We start from the raw sequence: 17,578 nt of genomic DNA on the forward strand, positions 1-17,578 counted from the left end.
GATTGGGCCCTCCACAAATTTTTTTGCATGCCCCCGGGACCTAGCCCACCCATGGGCTTTAATTAAACGAAGCGCGGGAGCCCGCGCTTTGTTTTTTTAAAATTTTCGGCCGAAATTCACGCTGGGTGAGCAAATCACGCCAATTTGTTTTTTAAAAGAATGATTTTTTGGTCCCTGGGGGTCCTTGTGGGACCCCCTGAGCAGGCCTAGGGGGTCAGGGTGTTTCTACCCTGCCCCCTTTTCTTGTTTTGCACCTTTATTGTTCTCTTTTCTTGCGCCTCGGTTCTACCGAAGCACAAGATGGCTGCCAACACTTCCTGGTTTGGAGTGTTGACAGCCAATTAGAATTAAGCTTGTGATTTGGAGGGTGCGCGGATCCACCGCGGCCATAGATATCACTATCTTTATTTCATAATTTCTCAAAAACAACTGAGCGGATTAACACCATTTTTTAAAAGGACACTTTCTGAGCCAAGCAGTACCTTTTTGCCAAATTTGGTGTGATTCCGTTCAGCAGTTTTTGCTAGAACTGTGGCTAAACTTTCCTATGGGAAATTGATTTTGTGACCTCTATTTCTTGATTTTCTCAGGAACTACTGAACGGATTTACACCATTTAAATAAAAGGTCTCTTTCTGAGCCAAGGGCTACCTTTTTGCAAAATTTGTGTAATTACGTTCAGCAGTTTGGGCTGTAGTCTGTTCCAAAATTTCCTATGGGAAATAACATGGAGAAAACACGTTGTGGGACCCCCCTTTTTTCTCGGCCCCTGCTTTGACAAATCACCCCCAAACTTTCAGGATAGGAGCTGACCGGAGTGCCCCACCTGTTTTGAAAATGTCGCTAAGATTCGTCATCCGGCACCAAAGTTATTGGGAAAAGAATGTTACGAACTTCCTATGGATAATAGGTCCTAACTATAACTACCTACTGGCGACCGCCAGTAGGTAATATATATATATACATATATAAACTACTACATCAATATTTGTGACCATGATCCTGCAAGATTTTCTTTTTTATTTGTATCCATGGATACGAAGGTTTTCTGAAACATATAACGAGCTCCGGCACCCGTATCTCGCACTGGCCCCGCTACTTGGAAGTGATCAGTGGTGCCGGCAACTCTTTCCACCACTTCCTTTCGGCGAACATGGAAAACAACGACCACCAGGGAAACTTGCAAATGACAGGAAGATTTATTTCTCACTCCTCACATGACGCGTTTCGGGCATCAAGTGCCCTTGATCACATAGCGAGATAGCGGTACGTCATTAAAGTTATATACACTCATTTTTTTCACTCTCTTTTTGCTGTTACACCACGTGATAACAAACAGTGAAGAAACGCTTGTGATATGGGGCTCTTTTTTACGCATGGTAAAAACTGAATACATGTCTCTGTATATTTTTTCAAATACAATGCCCAGCTTATCTTGCACATCCGTTTCTCCAGCAATTTACGCATAGGTATATTGCTCTGTACATATTGAACAACATGAATTTATGAATTGCGCACTGAATGCCATTAATAAGGCGATAACGTTGAATCCCCAAAGTCATTCCATATCTTAATATATGCTCCATATAAGGGCAAATGTGCAAATTCCAGCATAAGTGCAAGACATTGTGCAAATTACGCCACTAACATGGGCAAATTACGCAATGTAAACAAATAATAACCTTGACTTTCCAAGGACATCAATCGTCTAACAAACGCCTGATATATAATGTACAAAATATGAAGATATATATGCGCGTATATATACCCCACTTCCCGCTTAAATGCGGAATTCCTGTGCAAAACAACGCAAATTATGTGCAATTTATTGCAAGATATAGCAAAATGTACCTGAATGGGCATAAATAAAATGTCAAATACAAATCACATGTATTAAAAGCCATTGTTTATGTAATCTATAGTAATTCAATTTGAAAATATATGTATGTATATCCAAAGCCACCCATGACACAAGTTCTTTACATAGATAATTCTATTCTGTATTTGTCATTAACTATAAAGTGCCTAGTGCAGAAATGCATATGACCCCTCCAAAAAGTGTATCAAATTCATAATATTTATAAAGTGAATTTTTTTTTTTTATAAAGTGATTAAAATTTGTGGCAAGCTGGACAGATGTTGTAATATTAATTGTATTGGTCACAGCAGTCATTGTCATGGTAGAATATTGACTCTATGCCTCTTATAGGCCTATATATGGTAATATATCTTTGTACATATCTCATATATAACATCTCCTTACTGTCTTGGTTCAATCATGTATTGTTACAGATGTAAAGGCCTTACATTCTATAAGAAGGTGTGCATGTCTTCTGTGTTGTTGAGGCCATTCGGGAATCTACTATCCAGTTCTAAAATATATTTAGTTTCCCGCTGTCTTAGTGCTCTTTCTCTATTACCTCCTCTCTGTGGAGCTAGAACTGAGTCGATAACAAAATAGGAAAGGCAGTTAATGTCCTTGTTATGGACTTCTTTAAAATGGCGTGCGACAGGATATGCCGGATCGCTATTCATAATAGCCCAAAGATGTTGCGAAATCCTTACATGCACCTGGAGCTTGGTACTTCCCTCATACCTAAGTCCACAGGTGCACGTGAGCACATATATCGCAAAATCAGTGCAGCATTTGCAGTTGCCTCTGATGTCCAACTCATTCTCTCTGAATGGAGTACTGTATTTAGTGGTGCGACAGGTTGTGCATTTGTAAAAACCTTTTCTAGGTTTCAACCATACTTCCCTATGTTCTAGCTCTGGAAAATTTCTTGAGAATTGCCCTCCCATCGATTGAGCTTTCCTGAATGTAAGCAAAGGTTTCTCTGGCAGTCTACTACTAAGAACATTATCAGTCAGGATGATAGGCCAGTTCTTATAAATTATGGCTCTGATTTTCTTTTCTTGACGACTGTACATTGTAATAAGTCTAGGTGGGTCTTCTGATGTGTTTTCTAACCCCTCTTCTTCTGTCTCCTGCACTAGGAGTGATGCCCTGGTTCTCTTGCTGGCTTTCAATACTGCATCTGTTAATGTCTTATTAGTGTAGCCTCTTTTCCTTAATCTGGACAGGGCCTCATCCTGGCAACTCTCAAAATCTTCTGATGTGCTGCAGATGCGTTTTAATCTTAAAATTTCCCCATAAGGGATGCTGCTAATGAGATGTTTGGGGTGTGCACTGGTTGCGTGAAGTGTTGCATTGCCTGCTGTGGGCTAACTCGTTATTATTCACATAAATGCAAACATCTAAAAATTATATTTTAGTTTGGGTAATACATGATGTAAAATGTAAATTAAAACCATTAACATTGATAGTTTCAATAAAATCTTCTGCACTTTTGGTGTCTCCATTCCAAACAATAAAAAAAACATCAATAAAACGTAACCAATGCACGATTCTATTCTCAAAATTTTCTTTGTATTGGATTCTGAGGACCTGCTCCTCCCAATAGCCCATATGTAAACATGCGTAGCTAGGCGAGAAGCAGGCCCCCATCGCAACACCCTGTATTTGCCTGTATATGTCCTTGACAAATACGAAATAGTTATTTTCCAAACACCATGTAATCAAAGAAATCAACATCTTATTATGCATGAAATATTCACACGGTCTAGAGTTTAGAAAATGCTTAATTGCATTAATTCCACATGAGTGTTCAATACTGGTGTATTGCGATTATATATCCAGAGTCACAAGGATCATATTACTTGACCATACGATGTTTTTCAATTTATTCAAGAAGTCCCCAGCGTCTTTTACAAATGAAGGTAATGTTCTTACTAGATCTTGTAAATAAAAATCCACATACTGCCCCACCTGTTCGGTGATGCTTTTGATCACTGAAATGATGGGGCGCCCGGGAATCGGAGATGTTTTTCTGTGGATTTTTGGTAATAGATAAAGAAAGGGAAGAACTGGATGTTCATTCAACATGAAATTATATTCATCTGTCGATATTAGCCCCTCTTGTTTCCATTTTTCTTACTCTTTCTTTAGGGCTTCCTTTGCTTTATTGTAAGCCGTCATTGTCGTTTTCTCATAGCAGTCCATATTATTGAGTTGTCGCATGGCTTCCTGTACGTACTGTTCCCTAGGCCAGAGAACAACATTCCCTCCTTTGTCTGATTTCTTCACAATAATCTCCATGTCGTTACTGAGTTATTTCATTACATTTTGGTATTGTACCTAATTAAAGTTTAATTTACTTTTTTTGTAGTTAACCTGACGGTGAAGTTTTTTTACAACATTTATATATATATATTTATATATAGCACTGAAAAAAACCACAGAAATTCACCAGTTATAGTTATCTTATATTATATTATAGTAACTTGTGTTCTAAGGTAACTATAACTTGGGTCCCCACCATATCCAATTTCTCATCAAAGAGTTCATTTCAAATGTTGCAGTGCTGTTATCAATGATGCCATAGAAGATGTCACGAGTCATGTAATATGTGGGGTGATTAGTAGTGCATGCCAAGGAGCGAGTTATATTTACATTAGGACCTTTTCAATGCAGTCAACCCCATGCTGAGCGCAACCTTTAGATGTGCCCTGTGCCCAACCCCACAAAGGCTTCTGATTCCACACTGCTCTGGGCCTTCGAACTTGTGTGAGGGGAGGTTGGCCACAGATGCCAATCGCCCTCAGGCTGCCAACCCTGTGGACAGCCTTTGATGACACTGGGTAGGGTTGGCCTTTGGGCCCCAGGAACCTCATTCCCAGGGGCCAAAGCAAGTACATTAAGAGGAATGGGGAGAGCATTCCCCCCTTGGCAAGCCTTAATAGGTACAGGAGGCCCCAACTGCCAGGGCCAAATTCAACAAAAGAAGGGGGGAGTGCTGACAACCCCTACCCAAGCCTTAATAGGCCCTGAGGCCTCCATACTCCAAGGCTGAATTCTAAGGGAAGGGGTGTGTGACCGCCCTTCCCAAGTCTTATTAGGCCCAGGGGGTACCCCATCCCCTGGGGCCAAAGCCAATAAAAAAGGGGAGGAGCCACACAGCCTACCCTCCCATAGTCTTATTAGGCCCTCTTTACCCATGCCCTGGGATCAAATAAAAGTAATAAAACAATGCCACTATCTATATCAAGGTTGGTTGTTATTATGATTTTATTATTCATTTTTATGTAAGTGTGATTCTTTGAAATAGTGTGAAAATTTGACGCTACATTTTATATGTTAAAGTTTAATTGATATAAATTAACACCATTTTTATAACATAATTTCTAATACGGGTTGGAATACTCACCATTCTTGGCTTTGCAGGATTTGTTATCAGATTGCATTAGGAACCCTTCCACACAGCTACAGGTATGTGACCCAACTGAATTTATGCACTTTTGGCTACATGCTCCGTACACAGCACATTCATCAGAATCTAAAAAAATAGAAGAACACTGTCAGCAAATATAAGCATTCGTATATATTATGAAAGTAACCCCTATTGCGCCCGCGCATGCGCAGTTCACAGAAGAAGACACTATGGAGACGGATGGAAGCCCGGGGATCCCGCTGATAAGTTAAGGTTATTTAAAATGCTTTTTAAAGTTTTTTAATACTGCAGGCGGGAGGCAGGCGGCGCGTAACGGAGCTATGCGGAGAGTGCGGAAATTGGTTCCATCTCCGTGCCTCTCCGCGTAGGTCCCTTACGCAAATTACGCCCACCCTTATAATAGCGATGTAGCACGTATCAATAGTCTGATCTCAATCATTAATTATAATATGTGCATAAGCAACATAAATTTTGGACCATGTACTGTACAAAATGTGTTCATAATTCTTCTATCACCTTAATAAAACACTAAATGCTAACCGAGTTCATTAAAGTGCCTTGACAAAAAAGTGCATTAGTGCTTTTTGTAAGAAAAATAAAAGTGCGTACTATTCAGTAGAAACAGTTTAAAACATATTTTCTGAAGCTCAGCCCACTTTGCTCCTTATCAAAACTGTAGATCACGGTCTACAACATGTACAAAGAGCAATTGAAAGTGCACCAGTGCTACTTAAATATCAACAGTATTTCACAAATTCAATCATATGTAATTACATTGAACAGAGAAAAGTGCATTAGGACTTAAAAAGTGCAGTTTAGAATGCAGAGCAAATTTTGATTCAGGACATCTTCATATAAAACAGAAATAGGACTACCGGAATTTACATGATCTTTTACAAGTTTATGTTCCAAGCTAAAAAAACAAATTTTGCTTTAGCAATGGGACATCCAAACAAATATTTTCAGTCCTCCCACCCGCTTTGCAAAAGCCTCTTCGAAGTACATAGTGCAAGATATTTTATTCTTCCAGTCCATGACTGTCGGAACCTTGGCAGTCCTCCAATTCTGGAGGATAAACGAATGTGCACTCATCAAAGCTACTGATATTAAATATTGTTAATCCTTTACTAATTGTTGGCTATTTTTAGAGACACCAAATAATACTAGGGTAGCATCTGGCAGAATTGAGCATTCAGTAGCCTGACCAATTGCCTTAAACACTTCCTGCAAAATGAGATGCGCGCATACGTAAAACGTATGGCGCCAACCTCCGCCTTGTTGATGACAATGAAAACAATTATTGGAAACTGCAAGGTAAATTTTATGTAGAATTTTTGGGGTATATGATTCCATACATCTAGACAGAAAAGACATTCTCTTAAAATTAGCTGCCTGGAGAGATTTGCTTCCTATCTCTGCAATTAAATGGCAATCAGTGACTGAAAGATGATACTGTGCTTTTTTCTGATGCCTTGGAAAGAAAATGAGTTAGGTCAGGCTGCACTTAAAGATATTTCAGCAGTCTGTACAAATATCCTAGTCATTGAATTTTGCTCTTAACCAGAGCACTACTAATCGATTGGGACTCCTGAATCTCACTTTTGAAGTTAACCTGCAGGAAGTGCTTAGTCTTGTTAAAGCTTAAAAAATGTTGCTTGCATTGAAGGCCACTCCTAGCTATTAGTTCTTCCCATGAGATAGCTTTCCCCCGCCTGATGAAGTCAAAAAAGGTTTTGAAGCCTATGGAGTTCCAAAATCTAACCTCACGATCTGCTAAAAAATGCCCCAGATACCTGCCCTCCTGCAAAAAGAAATAAAAATCAGTCAATAGGCGACTTATAGGGTTTGCTTAGGGCACTTATCCACCCGTAGGTATCCCGTAGAAACTTATATCTAGTTTTCTTTGTTTGATAGATTTGCTATTTTCATAAAAACTGGCAAGTTAATTTCTGATTCCTGAATCTTCTTAGTAAAAAAAATTATCTAATGCTCTGCATCCATTTAAATATCTTGAAAGAACGTCAATTAAAGCAGCCTGATTGTCGTTTCGCATATTAGGACATGCCAGCCCTCCTTGCAAGTACTCACTTTGTAAAACTCTCAACTTTACCCTAGAAGATTTTTTGCTCCAAATAAAACACCTAAAAGCTGAATTTAATTCCTGAAAAAAACTGTTTTGGATTTTTATTGGCACATTAGAGAAGAGAAATAGCAACAGTGGCAGGACCGACATTTTAATCAAGGAAATACAACCTATGATTGTCAAAGGGAGCAGAGATCACCTATCAATCAATCCCCTTATTTTGGATAACAGTTTTTCATAGTTCAGGTAGAAGAGGCTAGAAAATTGTTTGTCACTAATATCCAAAGATTGCTAATTGGGGACACCATTATTGCTCGAGGCTGTAGTGATAACAGGAGGTCGGCAGCTGTTATGTTGAAAAGCAAAGATTCTGTTTTGCTTTGATTTATCTTGTATACTCCTATTTTAATGAAATCTGTATTCATATGTACAGCTCATTTGATGTTATCCTTATCAGGCAGAAGATATAAAATCATATCATCCGCAAATAATTTAGGCATAGCCATCCCTTCTATAGGTGCCCTGATATTATTTTTGTGAAGTTGTACCACCAGGGGTTCAATGATAAAGGTGAATAAAATAGGGGAGAGGGGACATCCTGGATGCATGCCTCTTTTAATCATGAATGATCCAGGCGTTTTGGAGTTTACCATCACCTTAGCCTGGGCCCCACTGTAAAGGTTTGATAGTATTAAAATGAACTGGGAGGGATAACCAATTTTTTGAAGGCTATAAAACAAGGCATCCCGGTTTAAAAGATCGAAGTTCTTTTCAGTATCTAGCATAACTAACTAGGGCCTTTGCATGGTTCACTGAACAATAAACTATTACCTGAATTAAAAATGGGTATTTGCAGAGATTAATCAGCCCACCACAAAGTCACACTGATCTTCATGAATTAGCTGTTATTCTGCTGGCATTATGCGGGCCGCCCGTAGCTTGATAAGCATTTTATAGTCCATATTAAGCAGACTGATCAGTCTATATGAATGGACAGATTTTGGATTTTTATCTTTCTTAAGAAATGAACAACTATTGTTGATTCTTAAAAGATGGTCGGGATTTCTCCCCCTCCTTTAATGCAGTTGAATATATCCGCTAAAAATGGCATGAGTTCCCTTGGGAATATTTTTAAAAATTCTGTGGGTAACCCATCATTCCCACAGGTTTTAGCATTTGGCATTTTCTATAGTACTTCAGGAATCTTGGTGGGTGTTATAGGCTTAAGTACTAATTGGGCTACAGTAAAAAGGGGAGGCGCATGGTATCATAATACTGTTCAATGCTACTCATTGTCACCGTATATTGAGTCTGATAAATATCACAATAATGTTGAAAAAACACTTTAGCAATCACTTCCTGGCCTGTTACCATGTTTCCTGTAATGGGATTCTCCAGAGATTTGATCATTGCCTTTTCGCTCATAATTTTAGTAGACCAGGCCAGGAACTTGCCAATATGCTGGTTTTCCTCTGACATTTTTTGTTGATAGATAATGGACTTATTAATCACTTCTAAAATGTAAACTTTCTAAGATTTTGTTTTTCTGTTGCCAGCATTCTGCTCAATTACAGAGCTTCACTAACTCCCTTGGCATTATCTAATGCTGTCTGCCGGCTCGCAATCCGCTTTGAGCGTGCTTTACTTTGATTCACTTTACAAGCTATAATCCTCCCCCTTAATGCCTTAACAGCCTCCCAAATTGTAAATAGTGAAGTCGTTTTACTATTGATGGAGAAAAACTTGGGGATAATATGCTTCATTGCAGCAACCCAATGGGTATTAGAGAGCAACGATCTATCAATTTGCCATCTGGTTCTATTCCTATTATTTGAACCAATATCCACCACTAGGGAGACCAATGAATGGTCTGAAAAAGCATTGGCCCAGATATAGGTCTGCCCGCTTAATATTTTTGACAAAAATAAGAAATCTCTTCGAGAAGCTGTTTAAAATCTGTGGGAACGCGTGTATATTGTTTGACCTCTTGCTGGCCTTCTCTCCAGGGATCAACTAGCTGATAATTTGACTTAAACGTTTTCATTACTCTTTTTGTTCTTGTTTTAAACTGTTTCTTATTCATATTTGAAGTATCTTTAGAAAAGTCTTGAATAAAATTAAATTCCCTTCCCCAGGTCAGAGGACCCACTTTTCCCAGGGCAATATCAGTCTGTATCGTCATTTGTAGGGCCACAGTAATTGATAAAATTTTGATCCCGGGAAGCAAAGTAGATCCGACCATGCTCCTCGGCTAACAAGGTCACATCCGGTTAAAGGTCGACATGCAGAGGGTCCGAGCGATGCATCGCTGAATCCCTCTTCTCTCTACGTATACACCGCACAGCACAGCACCGCACCGCATTTAGGCGAGGAGTCTTGGAGATGAGTTTGGAGATTACAGGTGTCACTGTCTTCCCATTCTGATTTTTTGATCAGCAGTTCGGAGCTGCAGTGTTGAGGAGAAATGTGTAGTTGTCGCAGTGCTGTTCTGATAAGCGTGGAAGAGGCGCAGAGAGATAGTAAGAAGTGTTAGTCGCCAAATCAGGTGGATTAAAAGAAGATGCCATAAAGCATCCAGCGGCTGGATCGTGAGTTAAGAACTGGCCTGAAAACTACAATCACTCCACAATAGACAGTAGGAAAGGGTGTAAAGAGATTTATGCAGAAATACTAAAGGGAGGCATTAGGCTTCTCAAATGGGGCTCTGAGCCAGGGCAGCAGCGGCGACAGCCTTCCTAGGTGTGGGGTGCAGCTTGCTGCTGCTCCACCTGCCCCCCCCCCCCACACTACAGGATTCACTTGACTCAGAGAGAATCTGCTCTTCTGAAGAGGCAAATGACTCTTTAAAACAAATTCAGCCATCAGCAGGGCAATTTAGCAGAGCTGCTCCCTTTAGATCCATAAGTGGCTCAAGAATGCATGCCTCACATACCATCAGGAGCTGCACCAATGGTATCTAAAGCTATTGTACTGGGCAAAATAAACCCTCATATCCATTGTTTGTGCTTAAACAAGCAAAGACAGTAGGGCAAGGTGCCCAGAGTCCACAAGAAATGAGACTGTGTTTGGGATATGCAGAGCAATTGGCATCAGGCAGCTTAACATCTTTTGAGAATAACAATCCCGTTTCAGAACCAGCAAGGATGACGTACAAAACGGGTTGATAGAATCTCGAATTGCCATTGGCAACTCAATCCCTCAATCTCAAGCAACACTGAAATCTGAGCCAAGGACATGGGGTCAGTCATGGGGGAGTTTCCAGCCTATAACTCCCAATTGTGAGATATGCTGAAAGAAATCTTGCTGGAAATTAGGCAACTAAAATATGCCCAAGAAAAGATCCACACAGAAGTTAAGAGCCAGCTGGAGATAATCAATGACAATATTTTGCAATTAAATCAAAGGCTATCCTTTGCAGAACAGCGTATTTCCAATCTCCAAGATGCCAAAAAAACTTTGAGCTATTCCAAGCAAAGTATAATCAGGAGCTGGACGAAACCCACATCGAGCTTGGTGTGTTGGAGAATCAGTCAAGAATGTCAAATACGTTTTGTGGGTATCCAGGAAGGGCAAGAAGTGGGTCAAGATCCCATTAAATTAATTTCGGACCTTATTCAGAATTATGTCTGCCCGTGGGACGTGCCTAACAAAGAGGGCTCATCATGTTCCATTCCACCAACAGGCCAATGCAAAATATCCATGCACATTCCTTATCAACTTTGGCGACTTTCGAATAAAGGAATCAATCATAGCTGCAGCCATAAAAGCAAAGGGTTTCCAGACTACCAACAAGTTTCAGTTCAACATTTTCTCAGATATGTCTGCCTTGGCTGCAAAACGCTGTTGAGAGTGCAAATCAATGTTGGATCAATTGAATTCAGGTGGACCTAGTCCAACAGTCAAAACTGAACGTTCTTGTAAAACGACATTTTTATATTTTACACTCCATTCAGCAGGCGAAAGAGATTCTACAGCAGCCAAATCAGGATAAATAATGGTGGGGTCAGGAAAAGTTTTGAATTAGGATGCATGTGTTAGTTTTCACAGCAACCCAGATAAAAGGGGAAAGAAAGCAAGCCATGAGGAAGGGTGGTTGTACCTGGGGGTTTCTTTCCCTCCTTTTCATGGCAGCCAACACCAGAGGGATGATCTCTAGTGCAATACCAAGGCACCAAAAGTGTAACAATAATAGGGAAGGGAGCGAGATGGGCTTTTCCCTTCCTATTAGGAGTTCTCCCTAGGGGCACTGGGGATTCTGAGGGAGGGCAGCCAGAGTGCGGAGGGGAGCACCTTTGCATTATAAATAAAGAGCAGATCCATGCAGGACAGAAATTAGTGGTAGAATTTTATGAAATGAGCTCAATTTGTAGAGGAAAAGTGTTTAGAGTTATTTTAAAAGTGCATATATGATATCATCTCTTGAGAAACGCAAAATAGAAATGTGTTCAAGTAATGTTAATGGGCTAGCCAATAACAATAAATAAAGCAGTTTGATGGGATGGTTAGCCTCTTTTTCACAAGAGGTCATCTTTTAACAGGAGACCCACCCAAAGGGCAATACCCCAAAGCTGACAGTCCCTCAAAAGTACTACCACGCATTTATTGTGTATGCGCACTGTCCGGGGAGTTGCAATTGTTTCAGGAAATAGCATCAACTGGGAGGGGATGAAGGTGATCTGTGATATTCAAGGTGGATGGATCTGGGTAAAAGTAACAATAGCAGCAAATTCTCAACACTGACTGTAAAAAGGCAGAAAAAAGGCCAATATTCAGGACAGAAACTCAAAACAGCATTTTACAGACACATCGGTGTAGGTCAAGTAATAATATAAATGTAAATACTCTGCTGACATAATTACAAGTAAAAGAAGGTTTACCTATTTTAGTTTGTATAATGCAGAGGACTATTGAGAAACTATTCATATTTCAGTGGACTCATTTAAAGATTAAAAACTAGCAAATATGAACATTAAACATGACTCCTATGAGGTTTGTAAGCTCGTAATTTAATTGTATTAATGTTGTTCATGGTGTTAGCCATTAGTCCTATTACATTTATTCAGTTCTTGAACTAGCAGACCTTTCCAAAGTCATTTGTATTCAATAAACTACATATTTGTGAGAAGGGAAACTTGGGGTTAACATGTAGAGTCAGTGAAGCCAGAAGAAATGACAGGGTTAGTTCAGTATTGTAGGGGAAGTGGTTGCAAAGTCATCTTAAATTGTTACCGACCTTCATACTGGATTTAAGAGAACTCTTCCTTGTCCTCCAAACACATTACAAAAAGAGAGAGAAACAAGTTCTAATAGAACATAGACTTTGGCCAATGAGCTTCTACTACAGTAAAATGTGACTACATATTTGTGTGGAATCCTTATCTCAGTAACTAATGTTGTGAAATAAATCTGCCCAAAATGCCAAATTTTAAAAGTTGTTGGAGAATGTAGACCCGAATAAAGCTCTATAAATAATTGCTTCCTAAATATCTTCAGTATTGTTTTGTTAGATGAATTTCTTATTCTCTTTTGAGAACAATCCTTTGAGGTACTTCTGGAAATGTAGCAAAGGGGCGGAGCCCATTTAATGCCCCTGGATTATTTGCTTCTTGACTACTCAGATTTAGACTTTTATTGTGAGTCTCACTACCTGCGAGTCAGTATATTTTGTCATAATTAATGCTCAGCCATCATCAATTCATGGGCCTAATTAATAGTACTGCTGACTAGCGGAAGGATCAAAGGCTTCCTAAAAAAATAGAGCCATTTGATGGTGCTTCGAGCAGTTCAAGGGAAAGAAAGGGTTGGGGAGGGAATCTGCATGTGCTATTTAAAAATATACAGTGCATCTGGCCTGGACTCTGGAATATGGAATGGTGTCAAATCCATAGGCGAATACATGGAAACACCAATGCTTCCACCATGCAAACTCCACAAGATGGTACAAACTGGCCTTTGCATGACTTTTTTAACCTGACTGAAGCCTTTGCTTTGTCCTTGCATTGCTTTGCGCTATGCAAAGACATCGCTAAGGCCACCAAACCCACGGTGGGAACTGCTGCACTGAAGGTCCAACCCCCAAATTACGAATATGGTGGTCCCACCATCACAGGACCAACACAACTGTGGAGGATCCGCGATCCCTCAGTGTTGGGGAAGTGTTCTAGGGCAGCAATATGCTTGTGGTGTCACTGCAACACCACGAAGCATATTACAAGTTTACAGACCTCCATACGTTTCATGGCGGTAAGGCCGTCATGAAAAGTATGGAGGTCAGGAGAGTAAGGGGGCCCTACAGGGTCCAGTGTTGCCCCTGTGCATGGGGGTGCATGCAGGGGGGCACGTGTTGTGCCACCTGTCTGTATGCACCCCTATTTGTGCAAGGCATGGACTGCACCAGTTCATGCTGTGCAGGAACTTGCTTTGGGGGTCTCACGTTAATGTCATGCTAAGGCTAACATATGTGCCTTAGCACTGCTCCGCCATGGGAACACTAAAGCACTGCCCGCCAGACCAGGAGAAAACTCTTAATCTGTTGGGTGGTCGGCTGTTGAGTTTGCCGTTGTAGGAGCGGGGCATTTGAGTGGCGTCCTGCTCCCACACCACCAAACTTGCAATCAGGCCCTTAGTAAGTCTGGTCTGAAGCAGGTACAATTTTAAAAGATGGGAACATGGTAGGCCTTATCTTGCTAGATCAATCCATCAAGTTTGTTACCAAGGACCACTTCAATGTATTGGTCCATTACAGACAAGTCAATATCACTTGGATTGTGGCAAACTGGTTTAATGTTTATCTTGACGATAACTCTCAGTTTCTTACCTCCTTTGTGATCAAAAGATTTTCGATCCATTACATGGTACAGCATGGTTTATTGTTAGTTCCATGGTTTTTTACATGCAATATCTGATAATTTCACTGCTTCACACTTTCCAATGCAGATAATATACAACTGAAAGTGTGAATGAGCAATTTATCATTCATTTCATTTTTGTTTTGACCATTAACCAGTCAGACAGGCATTCAGCAATTGATGAGAACATTTGCAAATAAAATGAAATCTAAACAGAGCTTCTGTAGGTTGGTAATAAGAATAAATGTTGGTCTGATACTATCTGGCTGCCCTTGCTTGGGACTCTACGTCTTATGGATCACAAGATCTGATCTCTGGAAGTCTCTTTAGTCAGGGACATCTCCTTTGTAACTCAAATTAACTCTATGCGTTCCTCCTCTTCTTTCCTTTCATGCCAACAGAGCTTCAGTCCACATCAGTGCTTAATTTGAGCCAGTGGTTTCGGGTGTTCACCACTAAATTTTCAACACTGGCACTTGTGACAGTCTGCCACAGGGTGGCGCTGTCTGACCACAGTCAATTATTAGTTCAATATACATTAAAAATGACTATCAACTGCCACCCAAGATTCTTTGGGGTCTTGGAATAGTCTGAATAGTCACACTTGTTTGTGGTGGTTACTAGTTGCGTTGGTACTATCAGCAGCATGGCAGGGACAATGTGTGGGGCAATTTGCAGTAGCCCTCTTGTGAGAGCCCTGGCACTTATTCTTTTACATATCAAGCAGTGGTCCACACGTGTTTCTTCCTTCTATAAAATCTAGTAAAAAATATTGTAAAATTCTTTACCTATGTTATCTAGGCAATTTAAAACGTCATAGACCAGAAATTCCTGAAGTTGAAAATGATTTCTCATTTGTAAGCAGCTTGAATAGATAGCCCCTTGCTTGCAGTGTGGCAAATGGTTAACGTAAAGTACTCTGACTGAATCACAAGGTCTATCGCTGGTATATTCGCTCTATCTGAGCACATGTCCTTTCACAAGACATTTAGGGGCATATTATCAACGATTCACGCTGAACATCGCCAATCGCGCTTAGCGCGATTTTGAATATCGCTTTATATCGCCGGTTCACAACGCCATGTTAGCGGCGTATTTGCAACAATTTTCTAACAGGCGATGTGAAATCCGGCGATATACGGCGATTTTCAACAATATCGCCTGAAAACCAGTTGTATTACAACTGCGCTGATGGACATGTTGTTAATAGGGAGAGGTGGATGTAACATTACAATCCACCTCCCATTATGCACATGGCTAAGTCGAAATATTTGTAGACGTTAGTTTTCCACGATATCCGCGGATAGCGTGGCTTTTTTCTTCCCTACGCGAGTTCTGGCCCGGCTTGTAAATACCGCAATGTGTGGTTAGCGAATATTTTCATGTTGTTCCCTGAAAGGTACACCTACTTTGCATCTCATTAGCAATGCGATACCAAAACGGCTGCTAACATGCCCTAATGCTTGTTAGCACCGCCTTGTTAATAGGGCGATGAAATTATCGCCGCTTTAGCGTCAAAAAGTGCCGCTAAAGCAGCGATAATGCCCTTGTAAATATGCCCCTTAGAGCTCTTTGTTTTAGCTCACTTCTCCTACTACAAATAGTTTGGATCAGATGTTCTAGCACTTTTACGTAATCCCGAGAGTACATAGACCCTGAGATATGGAGTGACCTATCAATTCAAAATCATGGTATCTATATTCATATTTCTGAAAAAAATATCATTTAAAACCTGTATTCTGCTGAATTTCTTTTTGCCTGTGCTTGTTCCCTCTTCATGATTTAGTGTGGACAGATTATTTTATGTTCTGTAAGCAACAAGATGTTGTTCGAGTGAACGATTGAGCTACATAAATTAATTAAAAAACGAAATCAATTGAAATCAATGCTTTAATGGGATCCCGGTGATTGCACTGAGTCAGGCAGTGGTAGAACAAATGTTGGTGCCCTCAGAGCAGTGCATAGCTCGTTTTTCATGGTAGCAGCAGGGAAACACAATAGATTGCTCTTAGTGGCCATGTACATGTCTTTAACTACTGACAGAAGTTTAGGGCACAACTTCTCAGAGGCTAACAGAGCATAAGTGGCAAAGTATCAGAAGATAAGGGTCTGCAACGCAGCCGCAAATCTCTCAGGGCCCTGAGTGGTGTAGATACACTCCATACTGCTGTACAGGACCTCTTTTTCAACATTTTGCAAACCTGTTCGAGTTAAAAAGATAGCACAAACATGTTAGGTGCTGGAATGTGTGGCATTGCACACCCCTGCTTCTCACTTGAATACCTTATTACTTAGACACAGATGCCCAAGATGATCCATGGAATCTTAAGGGTACCTATGTGTCTATGTGGATGTTGTATGGAGACTACCTCATGTCACTGTCATTTCGCAATGACATGAACAAGTAAATAGCAAGCATCTATCTTTAATAATCTAACTTTCATACGCCCCTGTCATTAGTGCCCCCATGGCCAGCTTTTGGCATGGGCGAGCTGGGCCCGGGCCAAGTGCACTAGTCTTCAGAGGGGTGTACAGAGCTGTCTGCCTTAAAGTCCTGCAGACAGCAGGGTCCCCCTGACTTGACTCCACTGGGTCAGACTAAACTGCTTTTAGCCATTTTATTTGACTTGATAAGGTTTCGTATTGCACCCCATTAACCTCCTTCCTTGCTCTCCCATCTACCTCTCACCCACTGCTAACACACAAACACCCCAATTCACACTGCCAACAACTAGAGTGATCGGGCTATGCTGTGAGTGAATCAGAATTTTTGTGGGACATTCTGAGAAGTTTGTGTACAGAGGCCAGACACTGCTTTTTTATATGACTGACCTGTGATCACAAACGGACACCCTGTGACTATGCCCCTCACTCTACCCCATAGGTATTAGTACTTACACATGCTATAAAACATCCCTGCTCCTTACCTGTGGGAAAGTCGTAGCCCACACTGGGTACCTTGCGTTCCCAGTGTGTGGAGGAAAGGAACCCTATGATGAAGCATGTCACCCTAGGGTGAGTGAGGCTTCTGATCCAAACACTTGTAGTGCCCCATCTTCTTTTTTCTTTCCCTCCTGCTCGTTGCTACAATGTATACTGTGTGAGTCTAGCTAATTCGGAAGTAGTACAGTATAGTTTGGGTAGTGTATACGTAGTGTGAGATACACCTAATGTTATTCACCGCTGTAGTTAGGGCACCAACTTTCTGTCACCTATGGCGCTATCCAAGCAGGGGCCTGCTCTGGGTGCTGTTGGTAATCCTGGTGCGGCTTATAACTGGAGTCACTGGTCCCCAAGAGACAGGGGTGTATGAAAGGCCCCTGAAGCCCCTGCTTTGCAGGGGGCCCCAAGACTGGA

At 40.8% G+C, this 17,578-nt stretch overlaps 1 protein-coding gene across 1 annotated transcript in view; it reads right to left on the reverse strand.

Annotated features, from left to right (window-relative positions):
* LRP1B (LDL receptor related protein 1B) overlaps positions 1 to 17,578 on the reverse strand; it is a 3,634,433-nt gene that overhangs the window by 2,815,614 nt on the left and 801,241 nt on the right. Inside the window, exon 5 of the mRNA XM_085647014.1 lies at positions 5,267 to 5,395. Within this exon, the coding sequence (XP_085503140.1) occupies positions 5,267 to 5,395 (129 nt within the window). The remainder of the gene's footprint in view (positions 1 to 5,266; positions 5,396 to 17,578) is intronic.

Source organism: Triturus cristatus, chromosome 3_2, assembly GCF_964204655.1.
Source record: "Triturus cristatus chromosome 3_2, aTriCri1.1, whole genome shotgun sequence".
NCBI lineage: Eukaryota > Metazoa > Chordata > Amphibia > Caudata > Salamandridae > Triturus > Triturus cristatus.